Genomic DNA, 15,179 nt, shown 5'->3' with positions numbered 1-15,179 from the left:
ATCAGCCCCCTGTGCCAGCTCTGCCCTCGCTTCCAGATGGAGCCCAGCCACGTGCGCTGTGCCTGGACAGCCACTACCACATCAGCTGCGGGCAGCCCTCACTGCCACATCGTGCACATCAGGGAGCAGCTTTGGGCCAAGGAGCAGGGACAGGAGGCGGCTGTGCACAGGTGGGATGCAGCCTGCAGTGTCTCCCCTGGATCTCACTCTCCTCTCCAGCTCAGCCCTGCCCTTAACTCAGAGTGCAGCGGGGCGAGGATGTAACGTTCCCAACGAGGGAAGCAGCAAAAAGCAACGTGGCCATTGAGAGCCAGCAGCTCCACGTGCCACGGCTCAACCCTGTCCTCCTGGCCTCCCAGTGAGTGGAAGGCATCCCTCAAAGGTCGCCCCAAGGGCACAGCTCAAACCTCCCCATCAGAAATTCTCTTTCATCTCCCCAGCGCCTGGGCTGCCTCGAAATTGGCACAGCTCATTTGAATGGAAGCGTTCAACCACCCACAGCCAACAGCTTCAGTCCGGAAATGGCAGTGAGAGGATATGGTGGGAGGCCTGTAAACAGTGAGCGCTGCTGCTGCAGCCCGCCCGGCCGCTGTGCAGGGTCTGGTAATGAAGAGAAGCCAGAGGGTAAAGTAAAAAAAAAATGAGACGTTTTGAAACACATGAAAAGATGCTCGTTGGTAACCTCGTTAGGATGGGGAACTTGCAAAGCTGCTGGCATGAAAAAGAAGCTGGATGAAAGCAGGGCGCTCTTATATCCTGTGTTCAGTGATCTCAGATGGCGACTGCAGAGGTAAGGGAGGGTGTGCAGCAGGCAGGTCCTGCAGCTTTGGGCTCTCACACCTTTTATGGGGCAGCTTAACATGCAGAAAGAGGTGCAGAGCCACTGACAGCCCCGTGTCCCTCAGTGCCACGTCCTCACCCTGCCCTGTAATGCAAAGCAGAAGCTTAATTGGAATTTCATTTCTCCAAACTCACACTGTGCTGGGCTGCAAACACTCAGGATAAAGCCACAGCAGGCTCCTGGGCAGCACTGGAGCAGGAAGGCGGTGCTGGGGCAGGCTCAGTGCTGCATCTTCGCACTCCCATTCCAACAGCAGCCTGGGCCTGCAACCCCCAGCACCCCAAGCGAAGAGCTGAATGGGGTAAAGTGTTCACAGCCCAAGGGAGAGGCAGCACCGCTGTTCCCCACCCTTTGAGCCTCCCAAGCAGCCAGACTGCAAACAGCAAGAGCCTGCATGTAGCTTCTGTGCCTGTCTTCCTCTCCCTGCCATGTTCCCCATTCTGATGTTATGGCCTCGCTTCTGCAGTCCTGCTCCTCGGTCCCTTCTGCTTCCCTCCTGCTCCCATTCTCCAGCACTCTCCAGACCCTACCAGAGCAGCTCAGCATGTCCCTGCCATGGCAAAAAGGGGACCTGCTGTAAGGAGTGTCCCACACTCCCTGTGAATCTCGCCCAGCATGGGGCAGCTGTTTGGATCTACTCAAGATAGCAGGCAGCTCCCAGAGGAGCCAAACCAGGCAGTGTCTCACAGCACATGTTTGTTTTCATGCTGCTCTACCTCCAAAGTACGTACTCAGATCTCCATTAAGGGACTGCGAGCTCTTGCAGCACGCCTCCAGTGCAGCCAGCCAGCGGCAGCCCCTGAGCTGCCATTTCAGCTGCTTGATTGAGAGCTTGCAGCCTGAAGGCACACGCCAAGGCTCTGCTCTAACAGCAATTAAAGCACAGCTCCTGCCTTTCAAGCTTCCGCAGAGGTGACTTTCTGTGCAGGGAGGGCTGTGTGCCTCTCCACTGTTCGCACAGTACCACGCAGCATGATGCACGGTCTGCTACTCTGCCCCAGCCTTATGCAGCACCTGCAAATACCACCAGACAAAGCAGAGTGAAAGCCCCTCTCCTGCTGCAGCAAGGAGCTGAACCCAGCAGGGAGATGGAGATGAGCAAGATCCAAAAGCAAGAAATCTGTGTAAGCAGTCCTGCTGTTAAGCACACTTCCATGGATGCCCAAATCCATTGTCTTCAAAGAAGAGAAAGAAAAGCTTTCCCCCACTGCTGGATGGAAGAGATGCGGGTTTCCTTCAGAGCTCAGTGAGAGAACGTGCAGATGGAAAGCAGCAAGGTAGTGAAGATGGGACAGCTTGTTACAGGCTGCCAGGCTTCTTCCAGAGCGCCAGGCGGTAACTGCACCTGCAGCCAGCTGGGAGAGCACGGGGAGATGCTGCATTGTAGACACTTACAGGCAAGTGTTAGGAAACTCATCCGGGAAGCTGCAAGGGAGAGAGGCGTCTGCGCTCAGGGTTGCCTGCTCCCGAATACTGCCACACCCTGTCACCATCTGCCAGCTGCCAAAGTCTGTGGAAACGGAAGATCCGGGCAGAGAATGGTCCGCCGATCTGGGGCAGAGAGAGAGGGAGACGGGGCCATCAGTCAGGTCATCAGCCACACGCCTCCTGCTGTGCCAGTGCCAGGGGGACGGCTGCCAGCAGCGCTGTGCCAGTAGTGCTGGCACTCTTGGCAGCAGGGCAGCATGCAGCGCCGGCTCGGCCCCGGGCCAGGCCTTTCCTCTGAGTGCATGAGGAGAGCCAAGCTGGTGAGACAATCGAGCAGCACAGGTGCCCCAGGAGCCAGGCAGATCAAAGCTAGCAAGAAGCAGATGGCCATGCAGAACAGGGAGACCCTTCAGCGAGATGCAGCAGCCCCAAATCCCACACTGATGTGGAGCATCCACCTGTTGCTCACTTCAGCTGTGAACACATCCTAGGGCAATGGCAAAGCCTGATGGAGAGCTGTGGCTGTGACCGGCTCGCTGCTGAGGATGATTTAGAGACCACAGCCTGCAGAGATAGTACCACCAGCGCTGAGCAGGACTCCCTGTGCCTGGGGGCACACACCCCCTGCAGCTCCATCCCTGGATTAGGAGGGTGGGCTGTGCTGGGGAGGCACAACTTCAGGATAATACATAACATAATTAGGAGAAGGCTTGCAGCATGAAACCTCCCTCCCCACCGGGAAAGCAGGGAACAAGAGAGCTGAGAAGAGAGCCTGAGGAGTCCCTCCAAAATCTCTGAGCAGTGGGCACAATCATCAGAGCAGAACCCATAAGTCTCAGCTTCCTGGGAGCGAGCCATTACAGCGCCCTGCTGCACAGCAGAACACACACTGCTGGAAGCACAGCCTGTGGCAGAGCTACTCAATTACACACTACCAAGATCTTGTGGATAATTTATCTGAGATGTGCCGGGCACAGAGCAGTGCAAGAGCTCCAGCTCTGCTGGGCCAGGTACTTGCATGCTGTCTTCACAGCTAAGAATAGCAGTGGCGCAGTGCAGCTGCTCCCCGAGAGGCCAGAAGAGCAGCCAGAGCCACAGGATCTGCCACAGCGTGGAGGGCCTCAGAGAGAATGGCACGGGAGGGGGAACACAGAGTAAAACCCATCCGTGATCCAGATATAAGCCTGGCATTTAATGAGCCTGATCGATATATCCGAGCTTGAGAAATACAGCCCTGAGCTGCACAAGAGCTTCCCTGGCAGTGCTGGCGATCCTGCAGCTGCAGGCTGGGTAACGCCACTGTTTTCAAGTCCAGGCTCTGGAAGGGCAGCAAAGGAAGAAATGGGAAGAGCAGAGCACTGACTGCCTTATGCACAGCTTGTCCTCAGGCTGTGAGTTGAACCAAGTGAGTTCAGAGAGCAGCTGTGAGTGCCCAGCACTGGGAGAACACTTTCTTCCAAAAAGATGTTTTTCCTAGAGCACGTAACACTGCAGTAGGAAAGAGGGCATCTCCTACATGGAGCAGCTTTTTACTGACATCTATCCCTCTCCCTGCAGATAAAGCAGAGGACAACAGGCAAAGCACAGTGCAGTGCTGGAAGCACAGTGCAGGAAGCCAGAGAGAAGCACACCAGGACTGGAGGAACACTGCTTTGGTGTGGAAAGAAGAGACTATCACAGCTCTAAGTGCGGGACAGACAGACAGGAAAAACAGGAGCAGCTTAGGTACATGTGGAGTGACAAGAATTTGAGCTAAAGCTGTGAAGAGACCTATAAGCAACAGTGTCTGGTAGAGGAAAGGAGAAGAGGATGGTATTACTGTCAGAAATGTACAAAGTTGCCCTGAGGACAAGCTTGGGGCCAGGCAGAAATAAGGGTTTTGAAGATGAGGAGCCTGAACAGCAGCAGAGAAGGTGGAGACGGGCTTGGGATGGGATCTTCATATACAGATGAAGAGAGCTGAATGGAAATCTGCAGACTTTGCAAGGGAGAGTGTAGGTGCCTCTGCCCATGTAGCAAACAGAAGAGCAGTATGTGAACCAGGGCACCAGAGACAGCATAAAATGTCACTGTCCCGTATCATTCACATGGGTCAGGGGCACCTCTGATAAAGAGGATGAACAACTGTTTCCTGCTTTGGGTGTGCAGCCTCAGCTTCCAGCTGCTGGGCTGTCTCCCACAGCTGTTGGCTAGAAGCAGAACAATCTTACACCACCTCCTGGAGGTGAACCAAGTCACCTGTTCAGTCTCTTCTTTGATGAAAGCATCATATACCTCCCACAAGACTGACTGGTGGCTCTGCAGCCCTCCAGCTCTTCCTAGCAACACTGGCCCGGTCAAGCAGCTGTGCAAAGTGGCAGTGCTGAAACACTGCCCAAACACATCTGCTCCTTCTCAGCACCGGCCATGCAGCACAGAGGGGCAGGTGTGGATGTGTGACACCTTCCTGTAGAGCAGTGTGCTCCCACACTCCCATCTCTTGCTCGTCTGCAGTGGGAAAAAGAAACCCTATCCCAAAGCACTGACTTCAGAAACGGAGCCCATCAGCTCTAAACTATCAGACAGCACGTGCTGCTCCAGGCAGCTAGAATTTGGAAAGTTGCATCTAACATAGCACAGGAATCTAGGAAGTCAGGTCAGTCTCCTCCAAGCCACAGAATAAACACTTGATTAAGTGAATAAACTGATCAGCTCTGCATTGAGTCTAGGTCATTCCTTCTGGCTTAAATATCTGAGTGCAGCCAGCAGAGCTGTGACACTACGATACACTTTTCTTCCATCTCCAACTTCTTCTCAAGGGAGGCTCCTGAGGCAGCATCACAACCAACCATCACCTTAAGCAGCCTTGAGACAGCAGGGGCGAAGGCTGGGAGAGAAACGATGGGAAGGCAAAGTGAGAAACCTTGTGCTTGCTGCAAGGGTGGTGGAGCTTCTTAAAAGCTGAGCTTGAGACCAAGACCAGATCTGTAGGCTAACCAGTGCAGTCTAGTTAATGCCAGAGGAGAAAATCTTCCTGGTGCTCCAACCCCTGAATGCTCCTTACAAAGTTTTGCTGCAGAAACCTGAAAAGGGCTTCACTGGTGCCTCAGTGCAAGCTGCTGATGCTGGGAGAAAAGGCCCCAAGCCTGTAAGAACAACAGGTTTGCAACATATGACAGCCCTGCCAGAGACTGGCTAGCTTTAAGGTCAGCACAGAGGGGCTTAGGAAGCAGCTGGACAGCTACAGCAAAGCCAACACGGTTAGCAAAGAGGAGATACAGCAAGGCTTCAAGTTGCTGTATCTGCCATAGACAACCAATGGCAGACAGAAAGAGAATGAAAGTGAGCTTCACACACCCACCTCCTCAGGTCCACGAGTGGGAAGAAACTCCCTCAAAAGTGCAAAATTAACAAAATTAGATTAGCAAAACAGAGATGAGCTGCAAGCTGTTCTTTCACAGAAGGAAAGACCTTTAGCAGTCCATAAACTGGCAATTCCTAGCCTGAAATGGTTCCTTTTAATTAGGTCAACGCTTCCCATGCAACATGCTGCACAAAATAGAGTATTTCAGAGCACATGGACACCCGCTTACCAGAGAAGAGCCAATACCGGAGGCAGAGCAGCAATCAGGGATCCTTCCATTCCTTAATACGTAAGATGAGTGCCAAGCACCCAACAGCTAGGCTCTCATCCTGCCCTGTTCTGCCCCCGCTCACCTGCCACGTTTCCACATACCTAGAGCTGTTTAGGAAGCAGCTCATTTGCCAGCATATGCTCTGTGCCTCAAATGCAAGTGTGAAGTAGGTACTGTAGGTGCAGGCAGACTGTGGCAACCTGGAGTAAAGGGCAGTCCTTCCCACCTGTGCGTGGGAACAGTTGGCAAGGAGGACTTGGCAGGGAGCCCTGCTGACGGCCCTGCCTGGATCCCAGTCCGTTATCTGCAGGCTGTTAGTGCTGTAGCAGCTCAAGCAGCCAGTGCTGTGTGAGCACAACCATGTTGGAGCACAGTCACGTGCCAGCCAGAGTCCTGGCAAACTGCTTTGGTGGCATCATCCAGAAAACATTCTTGTAAACAGTTCCTGTGCTGTTGCAGTTGCTGTCCCAAGTCTTACTGCTGTCGCACTGCAGACACAGCTCCCAGTGCAGGTGGATGTAAGGAGCAGAACACACAGTGCACATACGGTCTCATCACTACCAAAGACCCAAAGGAGTGGGTCAGCAGCTTCCCTGCCCCTCCCTGCCTTCACTGCACCACCTCCAGCCCTTCAGCAAGGGAGCTCCCTGTGACTATTGACCGAAGCAGCTCCTCCATGGCTTAACTCTTCAGACTGCAGTACTACAGCTTTTGTTTAATTGACTTAGCAAAAGCACATTCAACCAAAGATTATCCATCTGCTAATCCACGTTTAGCAGTATGTGCACACACACTAAATCCCTGACACAGATACAGGGTTTTCCTGCAGTGTCATGGGATGCTTAGACTATTAGTGGCTTGCAAACGACGTCCTGTGTTTGCATCTAACACTGCCCATTCACAGGCAAGGAGTCTGAGTCGATGCACTCTATCTGCCATACTCAGAGCTCTCAATTTGTAGAACAAGATGCACCTTGTCTTACTCTGCAGATTGTCTGTGCTGCATCTTCATGCACATTTGCCCTCACCAGATTGATCTCACCATTGGGATAAGCTAAAAAGGCTGCCTAGTGAGAGTCTGCCTTTCAAATCTGCCTTTGTACTGCTCTGCCTAACGAGAATCACCCAGGGACATACGGACACCCAGGACATCTGGATGGGAGCAGGCTCAAAGGATGGGCTGACAAGGAGGCTGCTGTCACAACCCATTTAGGAGAGGGGCTCAGCTTTTCTTTTGGATACCCCAGCTCCTTGCTCATGTGCTGCTCATCTCTCAGCTTGCTTGCTTTCCCTTCTCATTCCCTGCTGAGCTCCCTGCCTGCCAGCACATGGACTGGGCTGTTTATGTGAACTGCCTGGAGGGTGCCTGCTGGCATTTTACAAGCAACCACTTTTCCTCTACTGCTGCTGCAGTGGTTAAGTGTTTTGTTGCTATGGCCACACAACCAGAGGATTAGGAAGTCAAGTACAGTAGTTTCTTCATCTTAAGAGGCTAGGGTGCTAACCTGCAGCAGTATTGCAGAGATAAAGGTATTTTTGGCATCATGATTAGTCTTTGTGCTACAGCCTTTCCATCCCAGTCCTGCCATTGTTCAGGGAGTGAGAGAAGTTAACTGTTCCTTCCATCACAGATATATTCTTTCTCCACACAAAACAGGTCTCTCCTTCTCCTTCATGATGAAAAATGGTGGCTGAAGATACTGTGATAACCATTACCTGCATGAAGTTCACTGGGCAAATTCAGACTGACACAGCAAAGCTGAGTGAGATCTCTCTTTGGAGATAAACCATACCACGCTCAGGCCACACAGATGTAACCCATGTCATCATTCAGCAAGGCAATGCACTGCTCAAGTCCCCAGCTAGCAAAGCTGGTATCAGTGTTATGTATCCTGAGGAGGCAGGCAGGGCAGAGTCTGGCTGATCTGGCAAGGGACTACGAGGCAAAGGAGCACAATCGTGCCAGAAGACTTGGTTTCAAAGAGAAGCTCAGTTCAGCCGTTGCCTTGACAATTCCACCCACTCTCAGCAGGGTCTCCAGGCTCATTTCCTCTAGCCTGCACAGAGAGGAGCAGAGGAAACCCAGGTGACACCAGAGAGGAAAGCAGACAAGTGTACACCATCTCCACCCAGCATGAGCCTAGCAGGTTAACCACCTTTCTATCAGCTGACTTTACCATTCTGATCTCACAATGGATTCTTCTGCTCTCTTGCTTTCAGGTCGTGCAAGGAGGTTCCCTCTTCTGTTTCACCCTGTGCACAATTTCCCCCCGCTCAGCCCTTCATGCTGCCTTACTCATAGAAGTCTACAGTGGCCACAGACAGATTGATATATCTTTGCTGTGTTGAAAGGTTATAAAAGCTTTATGTCACAACAGAAACTAGCATGAAGGTCATAAAGGAATGCTTAGAGTGGAATCCAGAAAACATTTACCTCTTACAACTGGAATTCTGCAACTTCTCCTCAGAATTATTTACTGGCAGAGTGAAAAGTCATCTCCGGAGACTGTGGCCTGGGAAGTAACAAGCTTCTCTGCTATGCTTGCCTGCTGCCTCAAGCCCTGGGGATGCCACTTCTAAACACCTGACAGCAACGGGCACTGAACATCCAAAAAGCTTATAAACTCCTCAACCAGACACAGCCAGAGGAAAGCTAATTACTGGCTTTACTAGCTCTGAGCCCCAGGATCACAAACTCCAGGGACTGAGATCAGCCCCTTCCTGTGGTGCTGTTCTGCCTACTCTGTTTCCCTCCTTCTCTCCCACAGAGCAGAGGCCAGCTGAAGCATCATAAACAGCTTCCAAAGCACTACTGCAAGCTCACTACCAGGCAGTTTGTGCCGCCCAGCACCGAGCAGCCAGCTATGTCTTGGGAATGGCACAAGACAACACGCAGCAACAGTGGCATTGCTGTTATGAACAAAAGCAGACCCCCAGACAAGCTGCTTTCTCTCCAGTATTTTGCTTTCTTCTTGGAAGACTTGTTTAATCTGACAGCAAATGCAGAGGTGGGCTCCAGCAACAGCTGAAAAACATCCTATTGATCCCTTTCCCTGGGGAGAACAGTTAGCATCACGTATAGTAACTGTCAGTGATTTTGCTCTGGAATCAAGAACCTTGGTAAACAGTCTCATAAATTTTCAATGCTCTACTTGTTTGTCACTATTTTCCACGTGACGAGAATGTACTAAAATGTGGCTGCTGGCTATTATGAAGGGAATCACTAGAAAAAGACTCATCAGAAAACCTGCAGAGACAACACAAGCATTTGATGCTGTTAACAGCAACCTCTTATCTAAGAGCCTCGTTATCCCCTGTCAGCCTAAATGCGTGGTGTTTGCTCCACAGGCTCTGTTCTTTCTTCCCTAGCTTAGCTCACCGCTCTTCTCTGCCCTACTGCAGCATCAGACTTCAGAAGGGTGCCAGATATCCTTTGTTATGGCATGAGATTAGGCCCAGAATCACAGAATCATGGGGGTTGGAAGGGATCTCTGGAGATCATCTATCCCAATTCCAACCCAGGTCCAGTCCCCATCTCCCAGCAGCACCACAGGAACACAGTCTTCAAGGAGAAACTCCTCAGGGCTGTCCCAGCACTCACAGCTTGCTTCCCTGCTCACCAACAGCACCCAGAGTTTTTCCCTCCGCAGTGTCAGAAACATCACTAAATGGAAAGGGGGCCTGGATAGGTGCCGAGTAAGGTCTGCTTGGCTTGAAATGTTTCCTCCCCCCAGAAGGCAATCATTGCAAATCCCTGTAGATGCATTTGACAGAAAGAGTGCTATGAGAGCATGCAGAATGCAGAGAAGCCAGACCTTGTGGAATTGAGGCAGGTGTAAGGACAGGCAGAACAAACACCCAGTTGTTATTGGCACAGTTCCTAGATCCCCTAAATGGGCTGAGGCAGGACTTGGTGTTAAGTGGTGACAAGCATTTCCCACAAGGTCAAGCTTATCAAGAACAGGCCTCCTGAAGCCTGTTGGTACATACAAACCCATCTCCATGGTTCTCGTAAGTATACAGAGGCAGTTGAGCACTCCCTTTACCCAGCCTTTGTTCTGCCTCATCCCATCTCACCTGGATCTGGGCACCTCCAGCGGGCTGCTGCCGATCCTCAGGAAGTTATCAGAATGGGTTGATGAGGAGGAGCTGGAGGACTTGACTTCGACCATCCCTGCAGAAGGCAGCCTATCTTCAGACTGCTGTGCCCTGCTCCACAGCACGGCCTGAGGTGATGATGCACAGCTCTTCCTCCTGCAGGACAAAAGATCTGTTTGAGAAAGCTGGCTTTCTCACGCTTTTCAAGTACAAGGTCTTTCTGCAACAGGCCAGATTTCAACCCAGCAACTACAAACTCATGTTTCCCTTGAACCTGCCCTCCTTGCAAGAAGTCACAGGTTGCGCAGTAATGGAGGTACACTGAGCTCAACCCATTTTAACCTGTTCTTTTATAGATCACCATCCATGTGACCTGCAAATCAGAGATGGGAGAATACATCAGCCCACACACATGCTGCAAGCACTTTGTTTAGTCTAGCTGTAAAAACACCTCAAACAAGGGGCCTCTCAGCAGGCAAAGACCATTTAATTCTGTTCTAAACTCTACAAAATGTACCAGCTGAGGAGCCCAGCCCAGGTGGGTGTTGTTGCGTACTGATGAGGGCTGCAGCAACACAACACCAGTGTTATTTTCCTCTCCAGATGCAGGTACATTTCAGCCTTCTCCCTGTCTGTGAGAACAGCTCACAACTTTGGTTTCTCTTCCAGCCAGCACATTCACACTTGTGCACAATTTGCTGTCCACTACTGCACTAGATCTTAGCTCACATTACTGTCCAGCTACATGCTAAACACACACACACACATTTGGAACTAATTCACATCACTGCTGCTCCACATTCAGGAGGCTCTTTTTTACATTAGTTTTTCTCCTGGAAAACTCCCAAGAATGTTTCCCCTTTCAACAGCACAGTGAAATGGGCAAAGATACTGCTATGTACACAAGTAAATAGGAAAAAACTAAGGCAAATTAACACAAAGAGAAGATACACTTCTTCCTGAAAAGGGCCCCTGAGCTTTCACTGAGATCAAGAACTGTCAGCAAGTGCAGCTAAAGACAGGCTCATCATACAGTGGGAAGCATGATATCCTCCCTTCACTTCTTGAAGTGTGTCCACCCTCAAATATCACACCACAGACTCTCTCAAGCATTATTCATCTCACGTTATCATAGCTGCCAACATCTCCAAGCACAGCCTGCAGTCAGCTTTGTAAAGCTAAAAAACAAATGACTGTCTATGCAAGCAGGCCTTGAGCCCACTTTTTTCAGGACATCACAAAGACGCACAAGCCTCTTAGCTATGCACAGCCCAACTCCCTACCGATGGCAATGTTTGTATAAGCTCTGCTTGCTCTGCAGATTACCCAGCCCCAACAGGCTGCAGCAAGACATCCATGCCCAGCTCCCTCATTAGCACTTGTGCAAGGCTCACAATGCATCACAAAACAGAACCCTGATACATACAAGTAAGATGGGATGTCCTGCAGCGTGCTCTAGCCACTGTCACATCTTGTCACAACTACACACATGCTTTGGACTGTACAATCCAGTCCATGTCCTGAGCATTCCACACCTTAGTTCAGAGCAATGTAAATACTTCCAGTTTCTTACTCTGTAGCCACGCAAGTGGAAAATTCTTCTCTACTTACTGCAGAACTTTTGCTGTGGGTAGGTAGGCTCTTTGTGCTAAAGAGGACTCTGTAATTAACACCTGGCCAACGTGGTTGGAGGGGCGGGGAGAAGGGCAACATTGCTGTTCTGTGATTCTGCAGGAGTATTTTCTCTTCCCCGCTTCAGCATTTTATAAACTGACTCACAAAGTGCTTCAGAAAGGCTGCTGCCACTAGCATGGCTGTAGGCTCAGTCCCAGAGGACTTCCAGCTGCCTCAAGCACAACCCAGATTTAATTTAAAATAATTGCAATATAAAATAGCATCTTCTTATGTGCTGAGGGAGAGGAGAGAAAAATTAAACTGAGAGGGGCAACTCTATAGGAAGGTTCTGAAATCCCCAAACAGCACCAGAAACTCCACAAGCACAAGACCCGTGGCAGAGCAGCCACCAGACACTTTTCCCAGCCCCTGCTTCCAGGCAGCGACTGGCACACTCAGGAGATTCCTACAAGATCCCCTACCAACAAGGAATACCCACCATTTCATAGCCTCTCCCAGAAACATCCTGAAGAAGCAACCTGTTTCCATCTCACACACTGTGTGTTGGTAGAGGGATTTATGTTTTGAGGGGATTCTTGGCCACACAGTCTACCTACCACTAACCGCACTGTCTCCCATATAAACTCTTATATCAACAGATTAAATTTCATTTTAGGGCAATGAAGCTTTCTGTCTCTGCTGATCCCCAGGGAGGCTGCTGCCAAATGTCATTTCTCTTGTAGTTCAGGATGATCTTTTAAAAGTGATGAAATGCTTTTTGGATGATGTTGAACAGCAAAGCTATTGAAAATGAACAAACGCTGCTGTTCTCTCATTGGGGGACTCACTGACATGGTCATTAACATGGAGTGGTCTCCATGTAGCAAAGCCTTTGATTACTGAATTCCTCTCCCCACTGTAGGGCACCCATGCTACAGACAGCAGACCTGGATGGTGAGGGACTTCAGAGCACTTTCCTACAGTGCTCAAAGCCTGATGCTTTTGTTCTGCAGACCATTGAGTGGTTGTTTCCTCACCATGCTGCTTGGGCCTGTGCTCCTGCTGGCATCAGCTCCACTGCTTCATAGGTGAAGCTCCCTGCTGCTCCAGGGGAGCTTTCCATCCCCAGGGAGAAGTCGCTGCTCAGACTCGTGGTGCTGCCTCGGTCTCTCTGCTCTAGAAAAAAGCAAACAGAACTGCCTGAAATCCAGCCTGGCCTCACTTACTTTCCCTCCCCTAAAGCAATACTCTTCCTGTTTGCCCTGAGGGCCTCATGCTTGCAAGGCCCAAAGGAAGCATACCCATTTGTAGTCACCCTGTTGCTGGCAACCCAAGCCCCCAAGGGATCAACTATCACCAGCACCACAGGGCGCTGATACTCAGCAGAAGCACTCACTGAGCATGCAGATCTCTTCCAAGGTGAAGCCAGGTGGCAAACTCTTCCTTCTGGGGAAGAAAAGACAGGGTTACCTCAGTGCTGTGTGGAGGTTGGCCATAGCCATAGCCAGATCTCTGCTGCACACGGCAGTGGGACATCAGCTGCACAGGAACAAAGGAGAGGAGCTGGGACTGGTGTGCAGCACCTCCTAGCAGTCCCAGCCCACACACCCTGTGCTCTGACATGCTGGCAACAGGCTGCAGGCAGTCACGTGCTAATTCAGAGCCAACAGACTTCTGCAGGGTACAGTTTGTTTCTTCTTGCCTCTCATGAACTAGGAAGAGGTTAATGCTTAGCAGCCTGTTAAAATCCAGCCACCCCACTCCCCCCCAGCAGTGCTGGGTGTACTTGAGACAGTGCCCACATCTTCTTGGTCCATCCGTGCTAAAGCAGACACATACTCATTAAGCAGAGATCACATTTCAGCATGGGCAGTTTTTCAGAGCACAGTGTGGCACCTCACAAGCCTCGGCCCCGTTTTGCAGCCTTCAGAGTGCTGAATAAATTAAGGAAAACTGGGCCAGGACACCAGGGCTTCCATCTCCCCAAAGGAACAGCATTAACGAGCTCCCTGGCTCTGCAGCCCATGCAGCATCAAGCACAGGCTCCTTACCTCTGTGACTTCAGAGCAGAGAACTCCTCAGAGGTGATGTGCTTCAGAAAATTGAAGCAGAAGAAGAAAATCTGAGCAAAGAGAGAGAGAAGAGCAATTCAGGCATGAGCCCAGGCACCATGCAGCCTCTTCTCTTGGTGAGGAGATGCTGGCAGGAAGGAAATAGAGAGGAATCTGCAGCTACCAAACTGCCAAGGGGTGCCAACATTCCATCCTGGCCTTCTTGTACATGCGTGCAACCCAAGATACACATCCTAGAACCATCACAAGCAACTCTGTGCATCTGTGATAGCACACATGCCATGTGCAGCACCCAGGCAGGAGGGCAGGCACTCAGGACTAACACACAAGGCTACAAACTTCTAGGAGTATTAAGACAACCTTCTTGTTGCTGAGCAAGTCCTGGCACCCCTTCACCAGGGGCCTAAGTACTAATAGCTGAAATGTGGAACCACTTCAAACTATGGTCTCAAAGACGCACTCCTACAGCTTATGTATTAAGAAGTACAGGGCAAGACTCTGACCTTGCATCTCCAGCAAAGCAAAAGACTCAAAAGTCTTTTTAGAGCCCATCCAAACCAGAGATGTTATCAGGAAGCAGGCAACAAACACTGCTATGCTAAACAAGTACCCTGAGAACAGAAAGTTCAGGTACTGTCCTAGATGAGACACTCACCTCTTCTCCCTTATTGAGTCGATCGACTAACATGTGCCTGCAAAGAGAACAAAGGAGAGGAGTCACTCACACACCCAGAAACCAGAATCAGCAGAGGAGCACAAGTTTGCTAGTGGTTATAATCCTTAGTGTACCTACCCAAAGAGGAACCAGTCATAGGCCACCGTCAGGTAGAGAATCTCAGATGGCTCCAGGGACGCATGGATCAGTCCATCCTGCAAAGCAAATGGGAAACAGTCTTCAAGCAGCAATCCTGGAGACTGGGACTTGAGTGCGTGTGATCTACAGAAAACTGTCACAGTGAAACAAGAAGCCCAGCCTGCTCTGCTCCTCCTACAGCACGAGTCAGGACACCATCCTGGTTACTGCACACAGGGCTACAAATCCTGACCATCTTAGCAGTCTTCAGGACAGAGAATCCATTGAGCAAAGCTGCAAATACCTTGTTCTACATGTCTGTGATACTGAGCCTGATAGCAGGACAGTGCGTTGGGCTCCACATCAAAGCCAGTCCACACACTCTCAAAGCCAAGATAGCTAAAAGGAACCTTAACTGCTCCCACCAGCTTTTTCTGGTGACTTTGTCACTCACCCTCCAAACAATCAGGCCTACAAGCAGTGCAGATCAGCTGGGTACTCACAGCCCATAAGGAGAGGCGCAATAAGGAGATGAAGAGAGGAGTTCGATCCCAGCCGGATATACAGTGCACCAGGAGCCCACTGTCATCTGGTCCAGGAGGGAGCAGAAAGGAGAGGGAAACAAATGGATGTTGTAACAAGAGTAATTACTTTTCTTTACAGTAAATCTGTAGCGACAAGCTACTCTCTGTCCCCACAACTTGAGCTCAAGAACAGAG

General features: G+C 50.7%; 1 protein-coding gene across 4 annotated transcripts in view; it reads right to left on the bottom strand.

The window, feature by feature from the left end:
* The window catches only part of MTMR14 (myotubularin related protein 14), a 29,667-nt gene that overhangs the window by 579 nt on the left and 13,909 nt on the right, over nucleotides 1-15,179 (bottom strand). For 2 of the 4 annotated variants that reach the window (XM_015874963.2, XM_015874966.1), the window contains exons 11-18: nucleotides 14,964-15,049; nucleotides 14,461-14,537; nucleotides 14,323-14,359; nucleotides 13,647-13,717; nucleotides 12,992-13,041; nucleotides 12,633-12,771; nucleotides 9,961-10,137; nucleotides 2,237-2,392 (exon numbers count right to left, since the gene is read on the bottom strand). In XM_015874963.2, coding sequence (XP_015730449.1) covers nucleotides 2,237-2,392; nucleotides 9,961-10,137; nucleotides 12,633-12,771; nucleotides 12,992-13,041; nucleotides 13,647-13,717; nucleotides 14,323-14,359; nucleotides 14,461-14,537; nucleotides 14,964-15,049 — 793 coding nt within the window. Of the gene's footprint in view, nucleotides 1-2,236; nucleotides 2,393-5,841; nucleotides 7,941-9,960; nucleotides 10,138-12,632; nucleotides 12,772-12,991; nucleotides 13,042-13,646; nucleotides 13,718-14,322; nucleotides 14,360-14,460; nucleotides 14,538-14,963; nucleotides 15,050-15,179 lie in introns of those variants that run through there. The other 2 variants (XR_004308737.1, XM_015874964.2) reach the window with 2 other exon arrangements.

The sequence above is a fragment of the Coturnix japonica genome, chromosome 12 (genome assembly GCF_001577835.2).
Source record: "Coturnix japonica isolate 7356 chromosome 12, Coturnix japonica 2.1, whole genome shotgun sequence".
Classification (NCBI taxonomy): Eukaryota; Metazoa; Chordata; class Aves; order Galliformes; family Phasianidae; genus Coturnix; species Coturnix japonica.
This window is presented reverse-complemented; position numbering and strand designations above follow the sequence as displayed.